The sequence below is a fragment of the Poecilia latipinna genome, unplaced genomic scaffold (genome assembly GCF_001443285.1).
Source record: "Poecilia latipinna isolate Pla-1442-1.1 unplaced genomic scaffold, P_latipinna-1.0 Scaffold228, whole genome shotgun sequence".
Taxonomy (NCBI): domain Eukaryota; kingdom Metazoa; phylum Chordata; class Actinopteri; order Cyprinodontiformes; family Poeciliidae; genus Poecilia; species Poecilia latipinna.
In genome coordinates this window covers 249,420-271,920 of record NW_015112844.1, presented here as the reverse complement: position 1 = coordinate 271,920, position 22,501 = coordinate 249,420, and the positions used below count along the sequence as shown (strand labels likewise).

Here is a 22,501-nt window from a genome sequence, read left to right as displayed (position 1 = left end):
GAGTAACAAGATATCTGGAAGTGTAGGCTTTTGTCAAGAAATAGACTTAATGTTTTTTGTTTTATTCGCATTTCAACAACCTAACTGAAACTCACACATAAATGATTTGATGTTCCTATTCGTGGGCTGGTCTTGGCAAGTGAGGAGCTACAGTATGTCTATCACACACAAATCCTGTGTATGAAGCAAAAGACTGAACACACACTCAACCCACGTATGAGTATTCATACCAGCTCACTACACCAGATTAGGAGACCTGTACGAGTCATTTCAACAACCTTACATCTTCACCAAACCTACGGATTATGGGAAAGGAATCCTCTGGATCGCTGTATCACTACTTGCGCATGGATGTGAGTCATTTGTGCAACATATAATGAAATAAAAACTAATCTATTTTTCTATTATTTGAAACAAAAAAAGAATTATGTCAATAACTTTATGAATTAAAATCTTCAACACTAAAGTTGCTATATGAGCTCTTATGATGTATGGAGTCATAGAACTTTTGATCAGGAGCCAAATAATTAGTAGAAATTGTGTAATTTAATCACATTTTGCTTGCTTTGCAAATCATTACTGCTTTTTATCCCTTTCTTGGAATATCTTGTAGAAGCAATAACACATCTTGAACTGTTGCGGGTTTTATTTTACATCCACAAACTATTTAAGTTTGTGGTGGTTTTATGTGATAGACCAACACAAATGGTGTTGTAGGACAATGAAACATGGTTCTCAATTCCTCTTTTTTTTTTCTTTTTTTTTTTTTTTACAAATACACAACCTGAGGCTCAAGAGGAAAACTCTTCCAGTTCAATGTTTAGTTGTATGTTTCCCCACCTTTCCACATCTGGAGATGAAACATCAGTTTGCAAGTCTTTCTTCACATTTTCCATTTTCTGGAGCATGAATGTGCTTTGATCTAAATCATTCCATTTCTACTCCAGCTGAATGTTTAACTCAGTTCAGTTCAATTCATTTCAAAAATACTTCGTTTATCCCAGACTGAAATGATATGTTAACATACCACATGTTACTCTAAGATCTTAAAAGAGTCGATGAGGAGGTTGATGCTGTGGGCAGGAGCCACGTGTTGTCCTGCTGGAAGATGAACCTTTGCCCCATTTTCAAATCTTCTAAGCAACTTTAGGTTCTCTTCCTGGACTATCTAATTACCGTCCCTGCTGAAAGACAGCAGATCTTCAGCATAATGCTGCCATCACCTTGTTTGGGTGAAGTGTTCATTTTGTGTTAGATGCTCAACTTGCCTTTCATGATTATCCAGCCATTTCGCCCCTTTTTGGGAGAACGTTCCTTCACATATCCCCCTTGTCTTTACTCCCTATGGAGTCTTTGTGTCTTTATATTTGACTTATGCTTACAGTTCAAGGTAAGCGGTCTTCTGACTCTTTGTTGTTCAACTTCGACAGAATGAGCACGTTCAGAAATATGCCAATGGCCGTAAACAACGTAAAGATGAAATAAATAATTTTCTTCATTCTGTGTTGACAACACTTCGGTGGCATTATGTGCATTCCTGCATGCAGCCCGCTATTGGTTGCAAACCCTGTCCATCATTCGATGTAACAATGTCGCTCCGCCCTCTTGGCATCAACGCTCAATTTGATTGGTTTTAAAATTAGTCCCCGAAACACGAGCTGACCAATAAGCGTTGAGGGGGCGGGTTCCTTTCTACAGTGGTGGAATCGAACGTCCCCGAGCGCACACGGCGTAAAGGAGAGTCTGTGGAAGGGACATAACGGTTTTCTTTTCGGCCCCCCTCTCCACTGAGACAACAAGAACCAACAAAAACCTGAATTTTAGAGGGGCTTACACAATCTTCTTCTGCTCTAAAGGAGGAGGGAAGCGAGGGATTGAAGCAGCAAGTTCTTTTTTTCTTTTTCATTTTTTTCTCTTTTTCTTAAAAGAGGATTTTGTGTTTTCACGGTGGTTCGCTCTTCGCTCTCGCCGCAAAGATGATGGTCGGAGAGGTCGAAGTGAAGGAACGACCGAGGCCGAGTCCGGACTATTTGATGCAATTATTAAACGAAAAGAAGCTTATGACCAGTTTGCCAAATCTCTGCGGGATCTTCACGCACCTGGAGCGGCTTCTGGATGAAGGTAAGCTGCGTTTGGATCATGCGGGTGGCGGGGGGGGTGGCGCCGTGGAAGGGGGAGCGTGACCACGGCGCAGTCCGATGTCGGTACCACTTCTCCGGGTGTCCCCGCTGCGGAACGGGCGCTCCCATACTGTCTGGAGAAGCAGGGAAACTAAACTTAAAAAAATAACCCCACCCGAATAAAAAAAATCCAGTTCTGCCCTGTTTGAGATTACAGCGAGGGAGTTTGTTTTGGAGCAAACGGAGTTTGACGAGCGGAAAACTTTGCTAGACTCACTTAGAGAAAGCAAAACCACATAATACCCTTCAAAAGTATTTTGAGGCGAGTGGGTAAAGGGTTAGTTGGGGTTAGGAAGTCGTGTTTTTTTTATCGATAGAGCTTCTTCTCACATGTTTCATAGCAGTTTAGCTTAAGTTAGCTACATTTGAAGCTAGCTGAAGACTCCTGCGTTCCGCTGAACTCTCGGCACGCCGCTGAAGTTGGTATCCGATTCGATACTTCTCCTTAGGCTCCAGACTAAAGAGCTGTTTGATTTTATTTAACCAAGATACCTTTGATCTGCTTGTTTGATACATAAATCACTTAGAGTGGTCAAATTGTATTGGAATATTGCTTAAAATTATATAAATTCTTGCCATTGCAACTTGTGAACTGTTTGAACTTATAACATGGAAATTCTAAGCTTATAATGCCTTTATGTCCTTAGATGAGATTCAGATTGAAAACTAAAATGCATAAAAAAGTCACACCGGAACAGAATATTTTTATTCAAATAAAAATACAAGTTCTATAAAATACACTTTGTGGTTTGTAAAAGTGGTTCTTTTAAGGATTTCATATTTGGTTTATCTTCTTATACAAAAAACAGCGTCCTTAAAAAGGTCAAACCCAGACAAAATATATCTGCAACATCACATCTTATATAAAATGTAATTTATTTTTTGTATAACTTCTATTCTGATTGTAAAAACTCACTAATGACTATTTGGATTTAATTTTTAATGTTTCTCTACCGTTTTTAGATGGGTCCAGAACTACGGTAACTAGACAGATTGAACCTGGACAGAATTATTCAACACTGATCACAACTATGAAATACAATTTGTGAAACATAAAATAAAAAAAAAAATAAATAAAAATAAAGTTGATTTTTGTAAGGTATTTTACTTCTTCACCAACTTGGATGAGGTTTAACTTGAAAACTAGAAATACAATGGCTGGTAAAGCCTGGAAATTAACAGAAAAACACAATTTCGTTTTATTTTTTGTTTCTTTGTTTGTGTAAATGGAGGTTCATCTTGAAACCAAGGCCAACAAACTTTAAAATGGCTCCATTTCCAGTTCAAGTTTGACCAGATTCTCATGCAGTTTGGTCACGCTTCGAATCGGACACCAACTTCAGCGTCGTCAATTCTGCTAAGTACGTCTTGAAAACTCGACCAGGGCTTTAGCTTTATTCCTGTCACTGGATGGAGTATTTTTGCTGAATTCCGCCTCCAGTTGTGCCCTTTCTTTAGCCCAGGCTTGGTTTAGCTGTCCCCCAGCTGCGGAGGCTACCAGCGCGGTGGAATGTGCAGCTTGTTGCCCGAACAATGGGCAGCGAGGTGCCGCCGCTGGGAGGGAGGAGGGGGGCTTCACCGGGATTACTCAGCCCTCCAACTTTTTCTCCAAACGTGGCGCCGCGTAGTTTCTCCACTGCTTTCTCAGCTGCTTGAACGTTTGTCCCACCAGCCACGATGTGCTTTAAATACACCCCTTTTTCTTTTTCGTGTACTACTCGTATTTATTCATTTTTAATAAACATTTTCTTATTGGCAGTCAAGATTATCCTTTGCCCGGTGGATTTCCCTTTCCTCTGGTGGGCTACATCTGGTTTCATGCTTTTCTGTTGATTGTATCAAAAACATAAGCTGGTCGGAGCGGTATGTTGGACCTATGGTTTATGTAAGGAAGTAGGGGACACTAGAGAGCGCCACTGTCCCCGTATTGTGGGAAACGTTTGACCTGGGCAGCACCGTAAATAAGCATAATTCGTGATGATATAGTATTTGGGAAGCTACAGGATAAGCAGGGATTACTCCAAGCAGCGGAGGAGGCGAAGAGCAGCGCATACTTTGTGGTTTCGGTTGCATGTCTGGATGAGTTGGCTCTGTAGTATGTAGTTGCTAAACCGGTCTGAAAGGATTTTTTTTGCCTGTTCTGATAGCTGATAAACAAGACACTTAGGACAGAAATAGACAACGCGTCTTCATTTTAGCTCCAAAATGAACACAAGGACATCTTTATGAACCAGTTTTTCATTTCATTTTTAAATTTGTGCATTCCAGAAGAAATGGTTCTTCATATTCATATTTAAGCTCAGAGATCATGCAGGTATGCACATACCTTTAAGTATGTGTTATGACAGGGATATTTAAGTAGAAGCACAACTGACAAGTCTGGGAGAAAGAGACTGGATTAGAAAACAATTCTGCTTCTTCATATTCCTTTTCAGACCCTTTTTAGATTAATGAATATATAAGTCTTTTAATATGTGTGTGTGTGTGTGTGTGTGTATCAAATCTTCTGGAAATTTAGCATTTAGAGTTCAATCCACACACCCAGTGCAAGCTTAACTTTAACTTTTCTACTTTTTTCTGTTGGAGTGTGTTTGTGGTTTGATTTAAGAGGTTTTCAGTTGGCATCTCTTCTTGCTGCGCTAACTGAAAACAAGAAGCTTCTTTATTGCACAAGAGAGGTCAGGAGATTTTCGCTTTGAAGCAATGTAAAAATAAAATTTCACTTCCGTTTGGTTTTCTTTCAGAGCGGTTGGTTATTAGAAGGGCTCTGCAGTCAAAAAAGTTCCCTCAATGAGCTCATGGTGGCACTTTTAGAAAGACGGCTAATGTAAGAACACGAGGAAAAAACGAGCTTTAGCAGGTTGAGAAGCTGTAGGAAAGGGAAATAATTTGGCGGCACACTTGTAACTTTCAGCCCCAGTCTCTCTGGTCTAAACGGACGCCTCCTGAGGTTTACAAGCGTCTCCACAGCACCGGTCCAAACTTTACCCTGCTGCCAAAAATTGCATGTGAGCTGAAGGCCAACTCAGTGCAGCTTGTTGGACTGGTGGTGTTTTTGTGCAGGTTTGTTTACTTTGTGGATGGGGAATTTTTGGGGTCAGGCTCTTAACCCCGCCGCTCTCCTTCACAAGTAAACGGATGACGCCATGTCTAGTCCAGTCCAGATTATTGTACTTATAAAGCAGCGAAGAATATCAGTTAAGATCACTTTACCACAATAGTCTTGTTGATTATTACTTTTTAGTAATATTTCTTGTTTTCTTGTGCATTTGCTTCTCAGTCTGTCTTATCTCAGTGAAATCAGCAGCTTTGTCAAGACAACAAATAATGCAGCAGCAATTTGAAAAGCTGTTGAAATTAGGTCAGCAATCCACGGAGAACGTAAAACATTCTTTCAACCAGCGTTTACCCTTCTGGTCATGCTCAAAGCGCGCTCAGTAAGATCAACATGTGAGCTCAGATTTGTTGTTGGAATGTGACCATCCAGCCTTAGAGCACTGAATAAGATCTCCAGCGTCTTGTAGCACTTCTAACTTTGTGTCCGTCTCACGACAGCTGCACGTCTCCTTCACCCACCCAACGTTTCATGCATGTCTGCACAGCTGTTTCCATGGCGGAAGAAAGCCGACACCTCCCTTGTGCGCGACGGCTGCTCCCACCCTGCTCCGGTGGTGTGTGTGTGTGCGTGTGTGTGCGTGCGTGTGCGTGTGTGTGCGCGTGTGCACATGGCCGTCCTTACTTTCCCGATATGCGTGTGGCCCCTGAAGGTCACGCCGCCCGATTGACGGGCCTCTTTAGAAATCCCATTGCGCTGCAGTTGTTCATCTCCTTGAGGTGACACCTGCTGTGGAGGGTTTTTTGTATTTTATATATTTTATTTTTCTTTACGAGGCGCCTGCCAACAAGCTGCTTCAAATTGCTATATTTTTTTTTCTTGGCAGATGCAGACGGACCATATACCATCTAGCGCTGCAGCCTGCCAGCGAGGAGTGCTGTTTTGAAGCAGCAGGGCACTTAAAGAGGCCGATTGGATTAGCTTAATTTACCAGTTTAAGACATTGTGGTTTATTTGGACATGATCCTGTGAGTTGGAGGCGTCTCTGTTGGCTTGGAGGAATTTAATTATATTAATCTGGACATCTGTAGCTGCTTCAGTTTTAGAAAGAGTCCCAGTGGAAAACTGACAATCTGCACAGAATTAGGGAATATTTTGCTTATTGGCCGATCAGCCCAGCTGTTTAGCACCTGAGACGTTGTAAACAGAAGCAACACGGTTTAGATGGAAACTTCTGGGTCATTGTCACCGAGGCACACAAAAGCAACGTTTTTAATGTCTCTGTTTATAGTTACAGTACACAAACAACAACAAACATGATTATTTTCTGAAGGTTCATAGACAGAGGCCTGCCAATGAAGTTTTGTGCAGTAGACTGAGGATGCATTCACACCAGTCCTGTTCAACCCTGTGTAATCGAACTCTAAAGTCCGGTTCGTTTAGGTAGGTGTGAAGGTGCAAAATCCATCTCTGGTCCGCCTAAAACCTCAGTCTTGATTTGGTTGAAGTGAAGTGCATATATGAACGCCAAGTGGATCGGAGATTGCTCCTAAAGCAGGAAGTGAACTATAATGCAGAGCATTCTGGGTAAATACCACCAAAGCAAATGTGCTGGTTTAGCGCTAGCAGTAGAAATGTCTTGTCTTTTTTTTTTTCCAAAAACAAAAGAGAAAAAATACAATCACTGAAATGTGACGCCACTCCATTTTTGAAACAGTGCAGTGTGAAACAGTTCTGCACTAACTGAAAATGTAACAAATGTTGCAATTTTTGGTCCCCAGTCCAACCGAGCCTGCTGAACTATCTGGTGTGTAAACACCCAGAATGAAGCATTGTGTGTCCGAACATGGCTGCTGTGGAAAATGTGCCCCGTGTTTGTATCTGCACCGCCAGACAGTTTTGAATCTACTCGTTGCATCTCTGCATCAGGATTTTACCGGGACATTCCTGGGAGAGCTGTCAGCGTTTGGAGGACAAACTGTCTGCAGAGAACAGCTCCCCTGGGAAAAACTGTTTAGGGAGCGGATTGTGATGAATGGGAGAATGCTAAGTCTGTGTTGTGAAAAGCTTTTTTTCTGAACATCTTTGTATTGTTTTGTACAAGCACTACACAGGCTAAACTGACCCAATGTGATCCACCTTCCATTGAGGACCTCCAGTAACCTTTAGATTACTGGAGGTCAGTTCAGCACATCCGTGAGTGAGATGCTGCTTAAAGCTGAGGGAACGCAGATAAAGACAGGCAGACTGGGAGATCTGTGGGTGTTAGGCCAGGATTGTTGTTGCAGGAAGGAACCTGTTAAACTCCAACCCTTTCTCCTCTCCCTGAACTCCACTTAGAAGCTGGAATTTAATTAACTAAGAGCCATTCTATGAGATGGTTTAGTGAGCTGCAGCCACCAGTGTGAAGACAGAAGTGGAAGCTTTGTGTTGTCTGCCACTAGCTTCGCCTCATGTGGCCCCTCTTCGCTTCCCCTCTGCGGGGATAAATGAACGCTGCGCTCTGTTTGTGCTAAAAATTTGGCTTCTCCAAGTATCAAGTTGAAAACGACATCAAGAGAACCAAGTTCAGTATCCAATGTGGCAGATAGCAGGATTAAAGATTGTAATTATCAGCAGTAACAAACACTGGCACATAGATTTTGTGATAAATCACAAAATCTTTCCAGATTCCAATTCAAACACATGGTCAGCAACTCAACAATTTTGTACTCTGACATTTATTACTTAATCCACTGCCTGCAAATTTATACCTGCATCTGCAAACCTGTGGAGTTAAACTGTAGGGTAGAGCAATAATTGAAATGTCAGTGTTTGCCATGTTGCAATCATAAAGTCCTGTTTGAATAAAATTTAACATTTCAGGTGCCTTGCATTCTGTCTCACCAGTAATATATTTTAACCACTTTGGTTTTTCAGTGGTGGTTCAGCTGTCATTGAGTTATCCCAATCAATGTGGTTTGTCCTTTTGTTAAACTGTTGAAATTGTATGGGATAACCCAGTGCTTTTGAAGTGTTTTTAAATTAAGTTTTTAATTGCAAGACTGAGATTTTAGTGGGAATAAATGACTTTTTCAATGATTGTTGGTGGGTTCAAACAACAGAATTGGTGCATTACCCCACCGACTGGTTCTTCCACTTCCTCCTTAGTCTTTTCCAGCAGTATTGTTTCCACTGGTGTAAAAGTGTTTCCATTGCACTTTTATCAAACTTGTCTAAAAACGCTAATTTATTTTTGTGATTTCAGTTTGCACTATTTTTGATCTGTGGAAACCCAACTAGTCTTGCAGTGAATTTGAAGAAGTGGCTAAGTAATTAAATAAAAAAAATCTGCAGAATATGCCTTTTTTTTTATCCCATTAATCGATAGAGTAATTGATTACGAAAACGATCATTAGTTGCGGCCCTAGTATGGTTGTGTACGGACTCTGCTTATTAACAATAGTGGGTGTTAACTATTAAAACTTGTGAGAGTTTGTATCTTATTCAAGCGTTGCTACTTCACTGCTCTGAATAGCTTTGTGAAGATGGTCCGTCAGTGTTCAGTGCTTCAGATGGCTTCTGTTGCTAACAGTTGTTGCCAAAACAAATGGTGAATCCCTCCGTTTTTCTGCTTTGCTACTAACATCCTGTGAACTCTGATGTGACATCAATCCTGTTATTAATGTCTGACTGCTGAGTTAAATTAAATGCATCACAGTGATTGGTTGAGCTCCAACATCTGTGGCAAATTGAAGGCCCAGTAAGCCTGCCGGGGTGAGGTTGGCAGCAGGAAAGGAACCATCCTCTGGTTTCTGTTTTGACTCTGGCTTTGGAACCTCGTCACTCCCTCTGCTCTGCCTTGGCCACTCCTATCTGGGATGCTGTACGATAAAGTCATCCAGCGACGGCTCAGCGCTCTTATCAGGCCTCCATCCCATGAGTGCTGGGCCTCCTTATCGCCACTGCCTCCGCCTGGCCTTCTGTCTTCTGCCCTGCCCCAACCGCCTGCCTGGCTGCCTATCTGACTGTCACCAACACTTGGAGTCGTCCCCTATATGCTGTTTTTGCAAGAGCATGTTTATCTTTCTTTCTTTCTCCCCTGAAGCATTTAAAGCCAAGCGCTTGCATCAAAACCAACAGAGGATGAGGAGAAGGTAACCTGGCTGCACGGGGATTATTCCCGACCATGTTTAGCCGCACGCTAAAGCTCGAGTCAGAGCTCCGAGCGTTTACTTCATAATGACAAACGGGGTTAAAGAGGAAGATGTGGAAGAGGATGTTGCAATCATTCTATTGCAACAGCCCCCTGACTCAGACTTGTTCTTTAAATTGGCATACGTTTCTCATTTTTTTGTGAACTTGGTGCTCCACCCTGCATGAAACTTGTGTGTTTTTTTGCCAATGACAACAACATGTACGGGAAGTTACAGGCTTTTCAGGCTGGGAGGACAAGTCAGTGGTTTGTTTTTCTGTCTGACAGACATGGAGGAGGAGGAGGAGGAGGAGGAAGAAAAGGGGCTCTTTTCTCACTGAGGTGACAACAGAAGCTCCTCTTCTCTAGTTCTGCTCCACAGAGATGGCCTGTCTGAGATTTCCTTTGAGTTGTTTTGGTTGCATCACGGATCTTCTCTCGTCACATACTTCCATTAACTCATTTGCGTGCATAAAGAAGTTGAACAGTATTTCTCTGTTCGAAGTGCTCACCCCGCCCTGTTGCATTCTTGGAGTGCTTCAGATAGCTCTCCCACTCGTATTCGGATAGTACCCCCCCAACCTGCTCCCCTTTCTTTCTCTCACTGTAGTTTGCAGGTTTCTGCGCCGTCACAACTGGTACAGATTCTGACAATAGTGTTTTCTCAGGAGTAATATCTGCAGTTTTCCAGCATTTCCTGAATTTTTTCTCGTTTGTCATAAGAGCTAAAAAAAATAATAAATTGTTGAATGCTGCCTCTGTTCCGCTGCTCCTCGCCCACCAGTCTGCATTCATTTTCTCTCTGGGTTCAGAGGAGGAATGGCAGGCGAGCGTTGGCAGCCGGCTCAGGAATTTTACCAGGAGCACAGTCAGAGCACTTAACCTCCAGCCTGATGTGTGTTTACCCCACAAACACTCGCATAGTGCATCTTAGCTCAGTTTAACCAAGTGCCACAGTGAAGTATTTCAACTTCTGCTTTGGGTTCAGCAACTGAAAATAATTTCTTAAGTTAGCTCGCGTCTTGACTGAATACGTGAATCACCAGTTCACTGGAAGGTAAAAATAAAAAGTGCTGCTTTAGTTTTCTGTGAGTCTCTAACTTTAATTCTATGTTTTCGACTAAAGGTTGGCAAACTCAGTCTGATTTGAGGCCAAGTCCAGAGGTCAGTCTGTGTTGGTTAATGTTTTTTGAAAAAGAGATGTTCTTTTAGTGACTTATGTCAAAATATTCATACATGCACATTTTAAATAAGTAATAACTAGCTAAATAAAACTAATTGCTACTTGTGTAGACCAACAACCCAAACATAAAGCTACTAATGCTTCACCGTACAACTGATTGGGGTCAGTCACTGGAGCACACTGACCTCTGTATGGGGCTAGAAGTTTATCAGTATTTGTGAAAATGCTCAGGCCTCAAGGTTTGTACATCAGTGACCCGACTCTTCTGCACTATTTTTATCTTTTCCATAACACACAAAGCTATACATGCATGTTTAAGTGTAAATGCAGAGCTGGGAGATTGTCAGGGGTGAAATGGGAGGATAATAGATTCTCAACTGCTTCTTGAGAAAACCAGTAAACCTGCCAGTGTGTCTGTCAGATATTACTGAATAATTTAATCTGTAATGGTTCCTGTTACAGGAACCAGTATTTATAATCATATAAATACTTTTTATATGATTATAGGACTTTGACATTTTCAGTTGATTTTACATCTGAGGAAATGTCACCATGCATGGTCCTCATGTGTTCTGCAGTGTTGCAGGCTGTCTGACCCAACTCCACTTACATCTGTTGCACAGTTGCTTTTTTTTTTCTTCTGGCTTTCTGCCTCACACTCTTGTGCTCTAATGTAAAACACAGTTTGCTTAGCATAATTTATGCCCACATGCAGCACACCCAGCAGCAGTTGCAGCACATGAATGAAGTCAGGGTTGTGCAACAGATAGCAAACCAGTTTTGCGTCTTGTTCTGTTATTGCTAAAGACTGTCATACTTGTAGTAGCACTTAAAGTGTGTCTAACCTGATCACTGGACTGGTTTGGAGATTAGACAGTACTTGGTGTTGTGTGATTTAGCTTTGATTAGTTGGACAAAGAGTCTCTGTAGCCCACAGTGCAACAGGAAGGACTGACATCAGAATTTTACAGATAACTAGGAGGAAAGAATGTGTTGACTAAAGGGTTAGTGTGTGTGTGACCCTCAGTGCTGCTTTGTCGATCGATTATGTCGTCTGTGAGCAAAAATGGCAACCAAGGTTGCTCGTGGGGGGAGACGGCGTTTCTATGCTCTGTGAATGAGGTCATCTGGTTGGATATGAACAGGGCCGCTGACCCCTCCTCAGCTCCACAGGCTGGCCCTCTGTGTCCTCTGCAAACGTTACACAATGGCTTTTTGTGCTTTAATGGGCCAGACATACTGACACTGTAGCATTCCAGCAAGTTCACATAGAAGAATGCACACAAGCATTGTTCTGTGTCAGAGTATCTCACAACAGTGCACTGCATTTGTTACTTTGTACATTTATTTGTCTTAGCTGCAGCAGTCATCCAACTCGAAACCCTCTATACATTTTAAACACATTGTCTGGATTTAGTTATTTGCCTTCCAATCTGCAGCATTGTCGCTCCTAAACCAAACACAGTAAATGGTATTTGAAGACAAATTGAACTCCAATATTAAGTGTGATAAATTGGTTGAAAATATTTTGCTTGACTGGTATCTGCAATGAAAATGAAACCATAGCTACTGCGCTCACTCTGTAATACATTCAGTTCATTGTTTTGGTTATGAAGATGTTGCAGTTGTGGAAATAACAAATAGTAGTTTTTTTTTTGTTTGTGCTTTTGGATTATCATTTAACAAAAAATAATAATAAAAGATTATATCATAACATGAGTGTAATTCTCTAATTTTTAATTTGTTTTAAAGCAGTAATCTGTTAAATCTGTGTATTTATGTCATCTATCTCTTTTTGTTGCCTTTTTATTTTTAGGTAATGTTGGCACCATCCTTTGTGTATGTGGGGAATAAAATAAGAAGACAATTTTAATTAATAAGAATAGTAATGGAGAAAATGATAATTGAATAAATAAGAAGAATAAAATAATTTAAAAATATATGAAAAAAGAAAAAAAAATATATGAAAAAATAAGACTGACAAATATTAAAACAATGGATAGAAAAAAGGAAATAAGAACAATATATAAACATGAACAAATTAAAAAAAGGAAAAAAATAAGAATAATGCAGAGAAAAAAAACTAACAATAATGCCACTAATCAAATGGCCAGAAATCTAAATGGCACAAATTTCTGACTGTTAATCAGCAGGCTAGGTATTGAAAAATATCCAATGTCTCTTTCTGTTCATTAAATACGGCGTTTAAAATCTGCTCCTGCAGGTCAGACCTCACTGAGAACCTGAATTCTGTCGGCCAGGAAGAGCGCGATTGCTTATTGCAGCATTGCTTTACAGACTTCATACGCCACACAAACAACGGTCCAGCAGAAATGTCTGAGTCAATGTGTGCATCTGTGTCTCTAGTGTTTTCGGCGTGTAATGCACCGTTGGCTCCAGCTGACCCCATTAATGCTTTTATTTTTCAGCCAAATCAACATATTGAATTAGTATCGGGTCGGCCTGTAAGTGCGATCCCTGTTTGCTTGTTTAGTGCTGTGAATGAACTGTGTTGCAACTTAATGCGCAATTAACTCTACTGCTTTTCGATGCGTGAAGCTTAATAATCACATAACAATCCATATGATGTGTTGGTTTAAAGTGTAACAGGTTCTCAGCCTAATTATATTATCAGCTGTGTTGGCTGCTTCAAAACTCATCCAGTATTGCTTTATCTGCACAGTTCATGTTTGTAATTTAGTGAGTTATGTATGGCGTGTCAGTCTGCTCTGTGTTGCACGTCTATGTCCTCTCACAGGCACATGTTGTACATTCTTCCTGGGTGTTGGATGTCATTGCAGTCTGTCCAGATGCTGGCAATGCAAGGCGATGTAATAGAGTAGCTGCCAGCTCATCTTGGTGTGTTAGAGCTTTACTTCATTGATGCTTTCCCCCTCTGACCCTACCATGCTCTTAAATCCTGGGGCTTGTATTTGGGATTTGAGCTTTGGGTCAAAGCAGTGACTAACATATTGTTTTAGCTTGTTTTTAGCTACACGGCTTACGGGGTGGCAGGCCTTTGGAGTGCAGGAGTTGGAATAGCACAGTGAGGATAGTTGCTATGCATAAAAGTAAATGTGATAATACTGTGATCCTATTTGTGTGATTATTCTGACTGGGTATAATGTGTCACAGTGAAACTAGTGACTTCCTTCTCTGTGGCAACACTGAAAGTATAGAGTATAGTTTGACCAATGTAGGGTTTGTTAATGCTCATAATATTTCAGTTTGCCAAACTTTAGGTTGTTGCTGTTAAGTTTTTTTTTCTGCAACCTGGGATCACTTTTTTCTGCATTCTTTCACATTAAACATGTGGAGTGCAAGTGGATTGACTCACTTTCCCTTCTGCAGTTGTGGTAGTGGAAATATTTCACTTTGCTCAACATTGTTTCTTCCCTGCTTTCATTTTTTAAAAGATGCAGTAAAAAAGCGAAGCTCTCTAAAGGAATGTTCTTCTTTTTCAGTCAGAGGATATTTACATATGGATTTCCTTTCAGTGTCATCTGTGTTGTTAGACAGCAGTACGCTCATCTGAAAGTCTCAACATGCAGAACATCACACAGCAGATGATGCTGATTAGCACTCATACACATCTGATTGTATAAAAAAAACAATCAGATTTTTTTTTTTTTGCAAAAAATGTTATTCATTCAAAGTCCTTTCATTTTTGTTCAAGTTTCAATCAGACTTTTCAGCATGAAGTCTCACCAGCCCAACATTTTAAATATCAGCAAATCTGTGAAAGTGTAGCGCGTTGTGTATAAAAGCTCCTGTACGCCTCATGAGAAAATATATTTTTTCTATTCTCTCCCTCAGAGACTGAGTGAGCTCTCCACTGCCCTGCCAGTCTGTGCTTATAAATGCATACATGGAGCTACAATGCTTTGAACCTAATGCCAGCTGGAAACCAATCGCAATTAAGAAACTTCTAAACATTAGGCATGATTTTCTCTAAAAGTTGCATTTGATATTTAATATACTAAGAAGAAATTGGTCAGAAAAATAAGATTACAAATCATTCACTTTTGCATTGCAGTTGGAACTGGCACAGAACCTGCAGACTGCTCATCTAAATGGTTTATTTTCTGTTCAATAAAAAAGATAATCATCAGTTGAAGACGGTAGCAGGAACAATGTGTTGCCCAAAGATATGCCTCTTCAAAAATGTGTAAAGTATGCACCATTGTTGGCAGCAAAAAAGCACAAATTTATATCAGCCAACCCTCAATAAAACTGCATACCTAGCCTAGCAGGGGTACACAATACCAGAAAATGAGTTAATATTCAACACAGTGCAAGAAGTTCATTCTGACAATTATAATCAGCTGTTTGACTTTGGTTTCAGGTGCTCACTGCGTGCAGACAGCAAGTATAAATATATAACCTTCAGATGTATTCAAATAAGAAAAGAGGAACAATGTGTAGATGTATTTACAGCCATTCTTTTACATAGAAAGAACAAAAGAAGGATTGTGACAGTGAAAATATGGTTATGTTTTTCACCGTAGAGTATCTGACTGCTCAGGTGTTCATTGTGTTCAGACTGGAGGGAAGAAACTGTCTCTGTGGAGGCTGGTTTTTGCAAAATCCGCCATGTAGCGCTGACCTGAAGGTCAAAGTCCAAACAGTTTGTGTCCAGGATGTGTGGCGTCTGCAGAGATGGTAACTGACTTTTTCCTCATCCAATCCTGTGCGAGTCCAGGATGGAGGGAAGGACAGCCCTGACCATCGTCTCTGCAGACCTGACTGTTCGTTACAGTTCGGCCTGTAAAGAGAACAAGTTTTGCTGGATGATGAATTGTCCCAGAAAATATTGTGATAAACGATAATATTGTCATTTTGAGACCATTTTCAAGTAATGTAATGATAAAGGCATAGTGATCCAAGTACAACAAGCTGAATACATCAGTAAGCTTTAATTTCCAGAGAACATTTAATACTGAAAGTGGAATACTTTTTAAGTACATCCAAAATAAAAAAATAAAAACCCAAAACGACCACAATGATAAATAAAATGATTAACCGTGTCAAATGTTGGCAGCATTTTTCAAAATGGCAGCTTTTCAATTATAAAGGGCAGCATCACTTACATGAACTACAAAAACTATCATGCAAGTGGAAATCATTTATTATCTTCATTTATAGTGTGATTAATTGATGTATTGCTTATTGTGAGAGGCTTAGTGGCAGTCTGATTATAATGATATCATCTGAATGTGATAATATTGCACACACTGATATTGAAATGGCTGATATAATCATCTGTCCTTGCCTCACTGAAAGGTTTTCAGCTAAAACTTTAAGTCCCGTTTAGTGGAAATATCTTAAATTTACTGTAACACTGACGAATCGTTCCATCCCCGTCCCCAGCAGCCTCCTCTTTGCCTCTGAGTTTTCTTTTTTTCCTTTTTTATGATGGTGGCGACTTTGAGAATTGACTGACGAATGTTTAAAATTTAAATTTGATCCTCTTGACGCTTGCGCGAATTTATAAATAGACCAATTTTCTTTAAATATGAATGACCCTTTGGGGAAGGGAAGAGTGACTGGATCTGAGGATGGACAGCAGCAGGTGGGGCAGGTGTGGGCATGATGAAGGTGCCAGCTGCTGTTGACACCTTAAGGTGAAGAATAGTCTGGTAGGAGATGGACTTGTCTCATTCTGTCCCCTTTAATCTTCCTCCCTCTGTTTCTCTCCTCCTCTCCCGCCGTTCAAGTTTAGCCTGTTGTTGTGGGTGTTCTTCCCGCAACCTTATTTTTATTGAGTAACTGACACCGTCGATGAACCGGGGCCTGGTTTTATCGACGCTCCATGTAAAACCCTGGGCTGTTCACCTCCGACAGACACGTTCACTTTGCTTTCTTCTTTATCTTTAAGCCTTAAACGTGCAGAAACCCTTCTGCTCGTCCTTCCTTATTTATAATGCAGCAGTCAATACAAGAACTATTTAATTGTAGCGGTGTTTCCAGCGTGGTTTCTCCCAAGGGGATGACTCATTTTTCCCAGCTTTGTCTTTTTCTTCTCTATTTATTTTAGCAGAGTCCCTCCACCGCTCTCACCACCTTCATGTCCTTTATATCTTGCCGTTTTCTTCTTTTTCCAATTGTTTTTTTTTTTTCCCCCTTTGCAGTTTCCTTCTGTGTATGTGCGACTGTGTGGTAAAAATCCAGCCTTGGGGCTACATTGCCTCTTTCATGTGAGGACCAGTGGTGACATTAAAGGCCTGCATCGCGCTCTGTCGGTTTGCATCAGCCCAGCTCTCAGTAACTGCGCTCAGGGATCGCAGCATCTGCTCGCCTCTGCTACTCACTCATGGCCGGCCTCAGACATCAGTTAGCGGAGACGACGCGTCCGCACCCGCCGGCTGTAATTGTGTACATGCATATATGCGCTTGCAGATTTGTTAAGCCCTCACACCCAAGTGCTTTGAGGCAGATCAATGTTTAAAAGCTTAAGCTTAGTGAAAGCATGGTTAATGACAGTTGAGTCAGCAAGAAGGGTTCTTGCCTTTTCTTTTATCCCACTCCTCCCCTCCCAGTCTAGCATTCTGACCCAGGAGGTATGACGCTTCCTTCCTTCTTTTTAGCTCTAAAAAACAAGATCGTTCTTTCTTGGCAGACTAAACAGTTGATGAAGGTAATCTTCAGCAGATGCACAACGAACGGCTTCTGTTATGATCTGTAAATAGATGCCAGTAGGTCGGGGCAGACCATGTTTCCTGTTTTTACTGCTTCAGTTTTTCACCGTTGCTAATCTGCAGCCTTATTGAAAGCCACATGTGCGTGCAGTCCATCTTATCACTTTTTTATTTTTTTTGTTTAGACTTCTGGAGAAATTCAGAAAAAAACAAAAAAACAAAACAAAACAAAACAACAAATCTAGCATTAAGTCTCAACAATAGCTGTGATTTGATTGTTACTGAATGCCTGGGACTGGGATTGGCAGTCTGATGGGAGCTTCAGATAAAGCTGCAGGTCCCAACCCGCCTCAGCTGGCTCTTAAGATCAACGCAGACAGGCTCTTTGTTGTGTAACCTGTTTGTCCTCCTTCCTGACTCCTGTTCTTTCTGAACTTTTTCTGTGAAGGAGGGGGAGTCTTAATGTGCACACTTAACTTTATTGCCAACAAACATAATGTTAATTACAGAGGTGTATAAAGTGCCTTCAAAAATCATTTTTCGCATTTCACTGTTTTCTGAATGTCGTCTCCTCCGTCCCAGTCTCCGGTCTGCAGCCCCAAACAGGTTATGCTGTTGGAAAGTTGAAAAGTTCAGTTCAGGCCTCATCTATCCAGAGCAGCTTCTTCCTCATGTTTGCCGTCTTTCCTACACGGTTTCCGGCGAACGGCAAGCAGGACTCTTGTCTTTCTTTTCAACAGTGGCTTTTATGTTGTGGAGGACAAATTCTCCCTCCTGAGGTGTGGATCTCTACAATCCAGGAGCCTTTTGGCTGCTCTGCTGCACCTCTCAGTGGTGCCCTACTGCTTCCATTTTGTTGTGATCTGTGCTGCGTTGTAGGGATGCACCAATCCACGTGTTTCATTACCGATATTTGAGGTTGAGTATCGGCTGATACAGAAAAACGGTGCTGAATTGACTTAAAACGTTTCGTTTTGTTAAACAGACCTACATGACCTGAATTATACATGTATTTTACAACTTTAATTTGTTCACTCAGTGGAATTAGGACTATAACAGTAAATGTAAAATATATGGCAAAGAAACAAAAATAGGTTGACTTCCTGGATCAAACATGTAAATATAAACTGCAACAAAAACTTTCAGAAAGCATAATTACAAATTCAAAATCTAAAATAAATAATAAAGTATGCCGTCGCTCAGAACACAAAGCCCTTATGGATCAGGCACATTGTCACCAATACACGATCTAGAATTTTTTTTTTCCAATATTGGGACCAATACAGACATTAGAGAGGCACTGATCATATGTTTACAGCTTGCGATATTATTTTATAACCTGACAGCTTTGAGCTTGTCCATAACTTCCTTCCTGACCTGTTTGCCATGGATTTAAGGCTTAATGATGCAACAGAGAATACAAGTGCATGCCACACTTTTCAGATTTTTATATTTAAAATACCATAATTATGTATCCCTTCCTTTCCACTTCACAGTTGTGCACTATGTGTTTAGTAAACTGATCAAATACATTGAAATTTGTGGTTGAGACATGACAAAATGTGAACAGGGTGGAAAAGGTATTAATACTTTTGCAAAACACTGCCTGAAAATATGACACTTTTCCTCTTGTTTGCTGTGAACAATCATTTGGTATATTTAGATTTTAGTTTCACTTTATGTTGGCAGTGAACCATTTAGTTAGACATTAAGTTATCCTTTAATGCAGAGGTTTCCAAGCAAATCAAGTTCTCCTTTTTTATTTTATAGGAAAGGGATGTTATTCATTGTAGATCCAAATGTAAAAATGATGTAAAAAAAAAAAAAAGCCATTTAGTTTTCAAATTCTTTTAGGCTTGGCTGAACAAATTTATTCTCAGTCATAAAAACAGGATTTGGGTCACTTTTTCAAAATGTTTGCTATATTTATCTGAGCTTAATAATGTAAATACAAACTGATTTAGGTGCAGCAAAGTCTGCTTTTCAATAAAAGTCAACCAGTACGTTGTTGGAAAATTTTGTTGGTAATAATTTTAACCTGATTAAACATAAAAAGTTTAAACATATGTCCCTGTGCCACCTCTGTTTTACAGTGATGTCACTGAGATCAGTGTTGCCTCGCTGTTGGCGACTGAGTTTTAACTCTGCTCTCCAGACAGACAGACAGACAGACGGACGGACAGGAGAACGGATGTTCAAAATAAAAACCAGGCCCAAACATTGATCTTTTTGTTCCGTCAGCATCCGCCTGTTGTGATCTTGTGACATGATTCCCTGATAATGAGGGGAAAAGTTGTGATTTTACCTCATTCTGTCAGTCACCGGCCTACCAAACGTACACCCAATAAAGCTGTGTATGGTGGTGTATTTTTTTTTATCTGTGTGTCTCTGGCTGCTGCTTCCATCTGTTACTTAAAAAAAATCAAGAGCTCCAATCATGCAAAGATTCCTCCAACATTTAGTTAGGATGTCTCTGACTGTGTTGTTTTCCACATGTAAATAGTCACGTTGTGTTTTTTCTGCTCTATCCTACTTGTATACACTCATAATGAATGTATACAATACAGATTTTCCCTGTATTTATGAAAACCATCATAGCCAAAACTCTCACTGTTTTCAGTATAGAAACACATCAGCCCACAGCATGCACCTTTGAAACTTTTTTTAAAAGTCAGATAACAGTTGAGGACTGAAGCTTTGATGCAGAAATGGGAGTGATCTTACAATTCTTTCATGTTCTGTTTGATTCAAAGCTCCTCCAATTTAGTTTTTTGTGTTCCAGATTGAGTCTGACCTCAAAGAAAATGGCCGGTTGTTATCGGGCAGGAAACCTCAGATCAGGGCTTTAAAAACAGAGCTGGATCACTTGAAGTGTATATTATACAGATGGTCAAAATCAAGCATGACAAATTTTCCTATTGTCTGTTCCTGCTGGAGGTTGTGTGGACTGTGGTCGCCCGGGCGACCGGAGTGGGAACAGGAAGTGCTATGCGTCTTATCATGTCCCCTCACGTCCCCATCCTTTTCCTCTGCTGTTTCCTCTCCTGACAGCTGGACCTTTCCTGTTATTGTTGTGGGACCAAAGAGGCGGCCATGTGTAAACACACTTACAGAGAACAATGACTAGCATTTTTAGAACTATTTTTGGGCCTCCTTCTTTAAACTCCTATTTATCTCGTGTAACTGTGTAACTCATACTTCATTATTTATTCAGACTCGTTGTTTTAATTCTGAGACGGTTTGGTGAAGAACTGCTGCAGCAGTAAGATTCCTGGAGAACTCCAGACTGAATCGGGACCAAGGACTGCTCAGATCCACAGTTCATACTCAGACATAACACCCCATGGGCATGCTTCCTGACTTTGCATTCTGTTATTCTTAACATTCCTTATCTTCTATTCTCACATCTTGTTGCAGACATCCTGTACTTCATTTCACTCAGAACCCCTCCCCTCAAACACATTCCTGTGGTGTGTGTGTGTGTGTGTGTGTGTGTGTGTGTGTGTGTGTGTGTGTGTGTGTGTGTGTGTGTGTGTGTGTACTCCAGGTGCCTGCTTGGTCAGGTAGAGACACTTCTGACATCCAGACTCCTCCTTTTTCTTAACAATTATAACCTGATAATTATTGTTTACTTTTACCTACAATAACATATTTATGTTGACCAGAAATGATCAAATCCAATCTTTATTTAATAAAGATTGGACATCAGACTTCTCAGTTATATCACTGCAATATCAGCTTATTGAATAATGTTTTATGCTTTGTAAAATGACAGATATTTTACAAAGCATAAAAAATACACCTATCAATCTCATCATATTCCACTTTTACCCTTTCATAAAAATTTTAGCAGGATTTCTGTGTATTTCCATGCACTATTTGCCAATCAATCTCACTTTTGGTTTAATAAGCTGCAAACGTCATGTTTTTTCTTCGTTCTCCATAAGTGTGTACTTTCACTTAAAGAAAATAGATCCAATCTCCCTTTGAAAAAGTTTAAGTAAACCCAGAAATAAAGTACTTACTGAATATTCTGAATCAGAATCATGTTTATTTGCCAGGTTTGCACACAAACAACAAATCTGGCTTTGGTTTCACATCAGTCTCAGTGAAGAACTTTAAAGTATAAATATATAAAAGGTGACAAAACTGTCTCTGTTGTGACAACCTCAATGTAAAAGTCGAAACAGTTTGTGTCCAGGATGTGTGGCATCTGCCTTCTTTCTGACACTAGACCCATACAAGTCCTGAATGGAGGTAAGGTCAGCCCATTCAGGCTGTGTAACGCGGGTAGAGATGAGGAGAAAATGATTGGAGCTGTGTCAGATTATTGGGTTAAACACTGAAATCAGAAGTTAGTACTTTTTTCTGCATTCTTCCTGCTCACTGTACTGCTTAAGCACCTCATTCTAGCTGCTCCTCTCTCAACATCTGTACGTTTTTATTTCATAAAACCTCTGCTCTCTGATGCCTAATTGAGGCGGTTTCTTTTCTTCTGTTTTGACAGTATGCACTCTGTGAAATTTGTGAAACCATTTTAAGCTCATGAGGCTTCTCTGTGAAAGCCAGGCTGTTAAATGACAATCGCTTTGGATTCCAATTTAACGCTACATCCGCCTCTCCTTTAGGTGGAGGAAACTGCGCTCCAATCGTCTGCATTCGCTTGATATTTTTGAAGGAGTCTGAGTCTGCAATTGTGTGCATTAGGTTGGCTGATTTGGCTGAGGTAGCAAATTGGGTTGCTTTACAAAGTGAAGCAAGAAGAAAGGGAGCTGCAGGGAACTTCTTAAAAATTACTAAAAAGGTTAAAGTTGTGAGAAAAAAACAAACAAACTGCTGGCTACCTGTTCCCACTGCACTACTTCTATAAATGTCCATCTACCTCCGGGGTGACTCCCTCAAACGTACACATAGAAGCACACCCCCACTGCACCCCCAGCCTCCTGCTGGGAGTAATAAAGCTTAGCCGCTTGCAGCAGCCATTAGAAGTGAACCATTATGGTCCTGTATCAAGTTAACCCTCCCTGGCAGTACCAGCACACTCTGTGGCAGACCCCAATAAGTGCAGAAAACTGCCACTCCCATGGCTCATTGAGCCGCCAGCTTGCCCCCCCACTAACAGACAGCCCCATAAAGCAGTTCCACATCATCAAAGATGGAGATGATCCCGTTTTTCTAATTTTAGATCGGGGCCCTAATGGCTCTCTAGATACTATTGGAAGCTCTTTTACTTTTAAGCTGGGGGCTTTGATGGTGTGATTGTGTCTGGGA

The 22,501-nt window shown here is 40.6% G+C and overlaps 1 protein-coding gene across 5 annotated transcripts in view; it reads left to right on the top strand.

Moving 5' to 3' along the window:
- The first annotated feature begins 1,688 nt into the window (after positions 1–1,688).
- Positions 1,689–22,501, top strand: part of qkia (QKI, KH domain containing, RNA binding a) — an 85,465-nt gene continuing 64,652 nt past the window's right edge. The window contains exon 1 of one of the 5 annotated variants that reach the window (XM_015032017.1): positions 1,689–2,121. In XM_015032017.1, coding sequence (XP_014887503.1) covers positions 1,977–2,121 — 145 coding nt within the window. In that variant the 5' untranslated portion in view covers positions 1,689–1,976. The remainder of the gene's footprint in view (positions 2,122–22,501) is intronic. The other 4 variants (XM_015032018.1, XM_015032019.1, XM_015032020.1 and 1 more) reach the window with 4 other exon arrangements.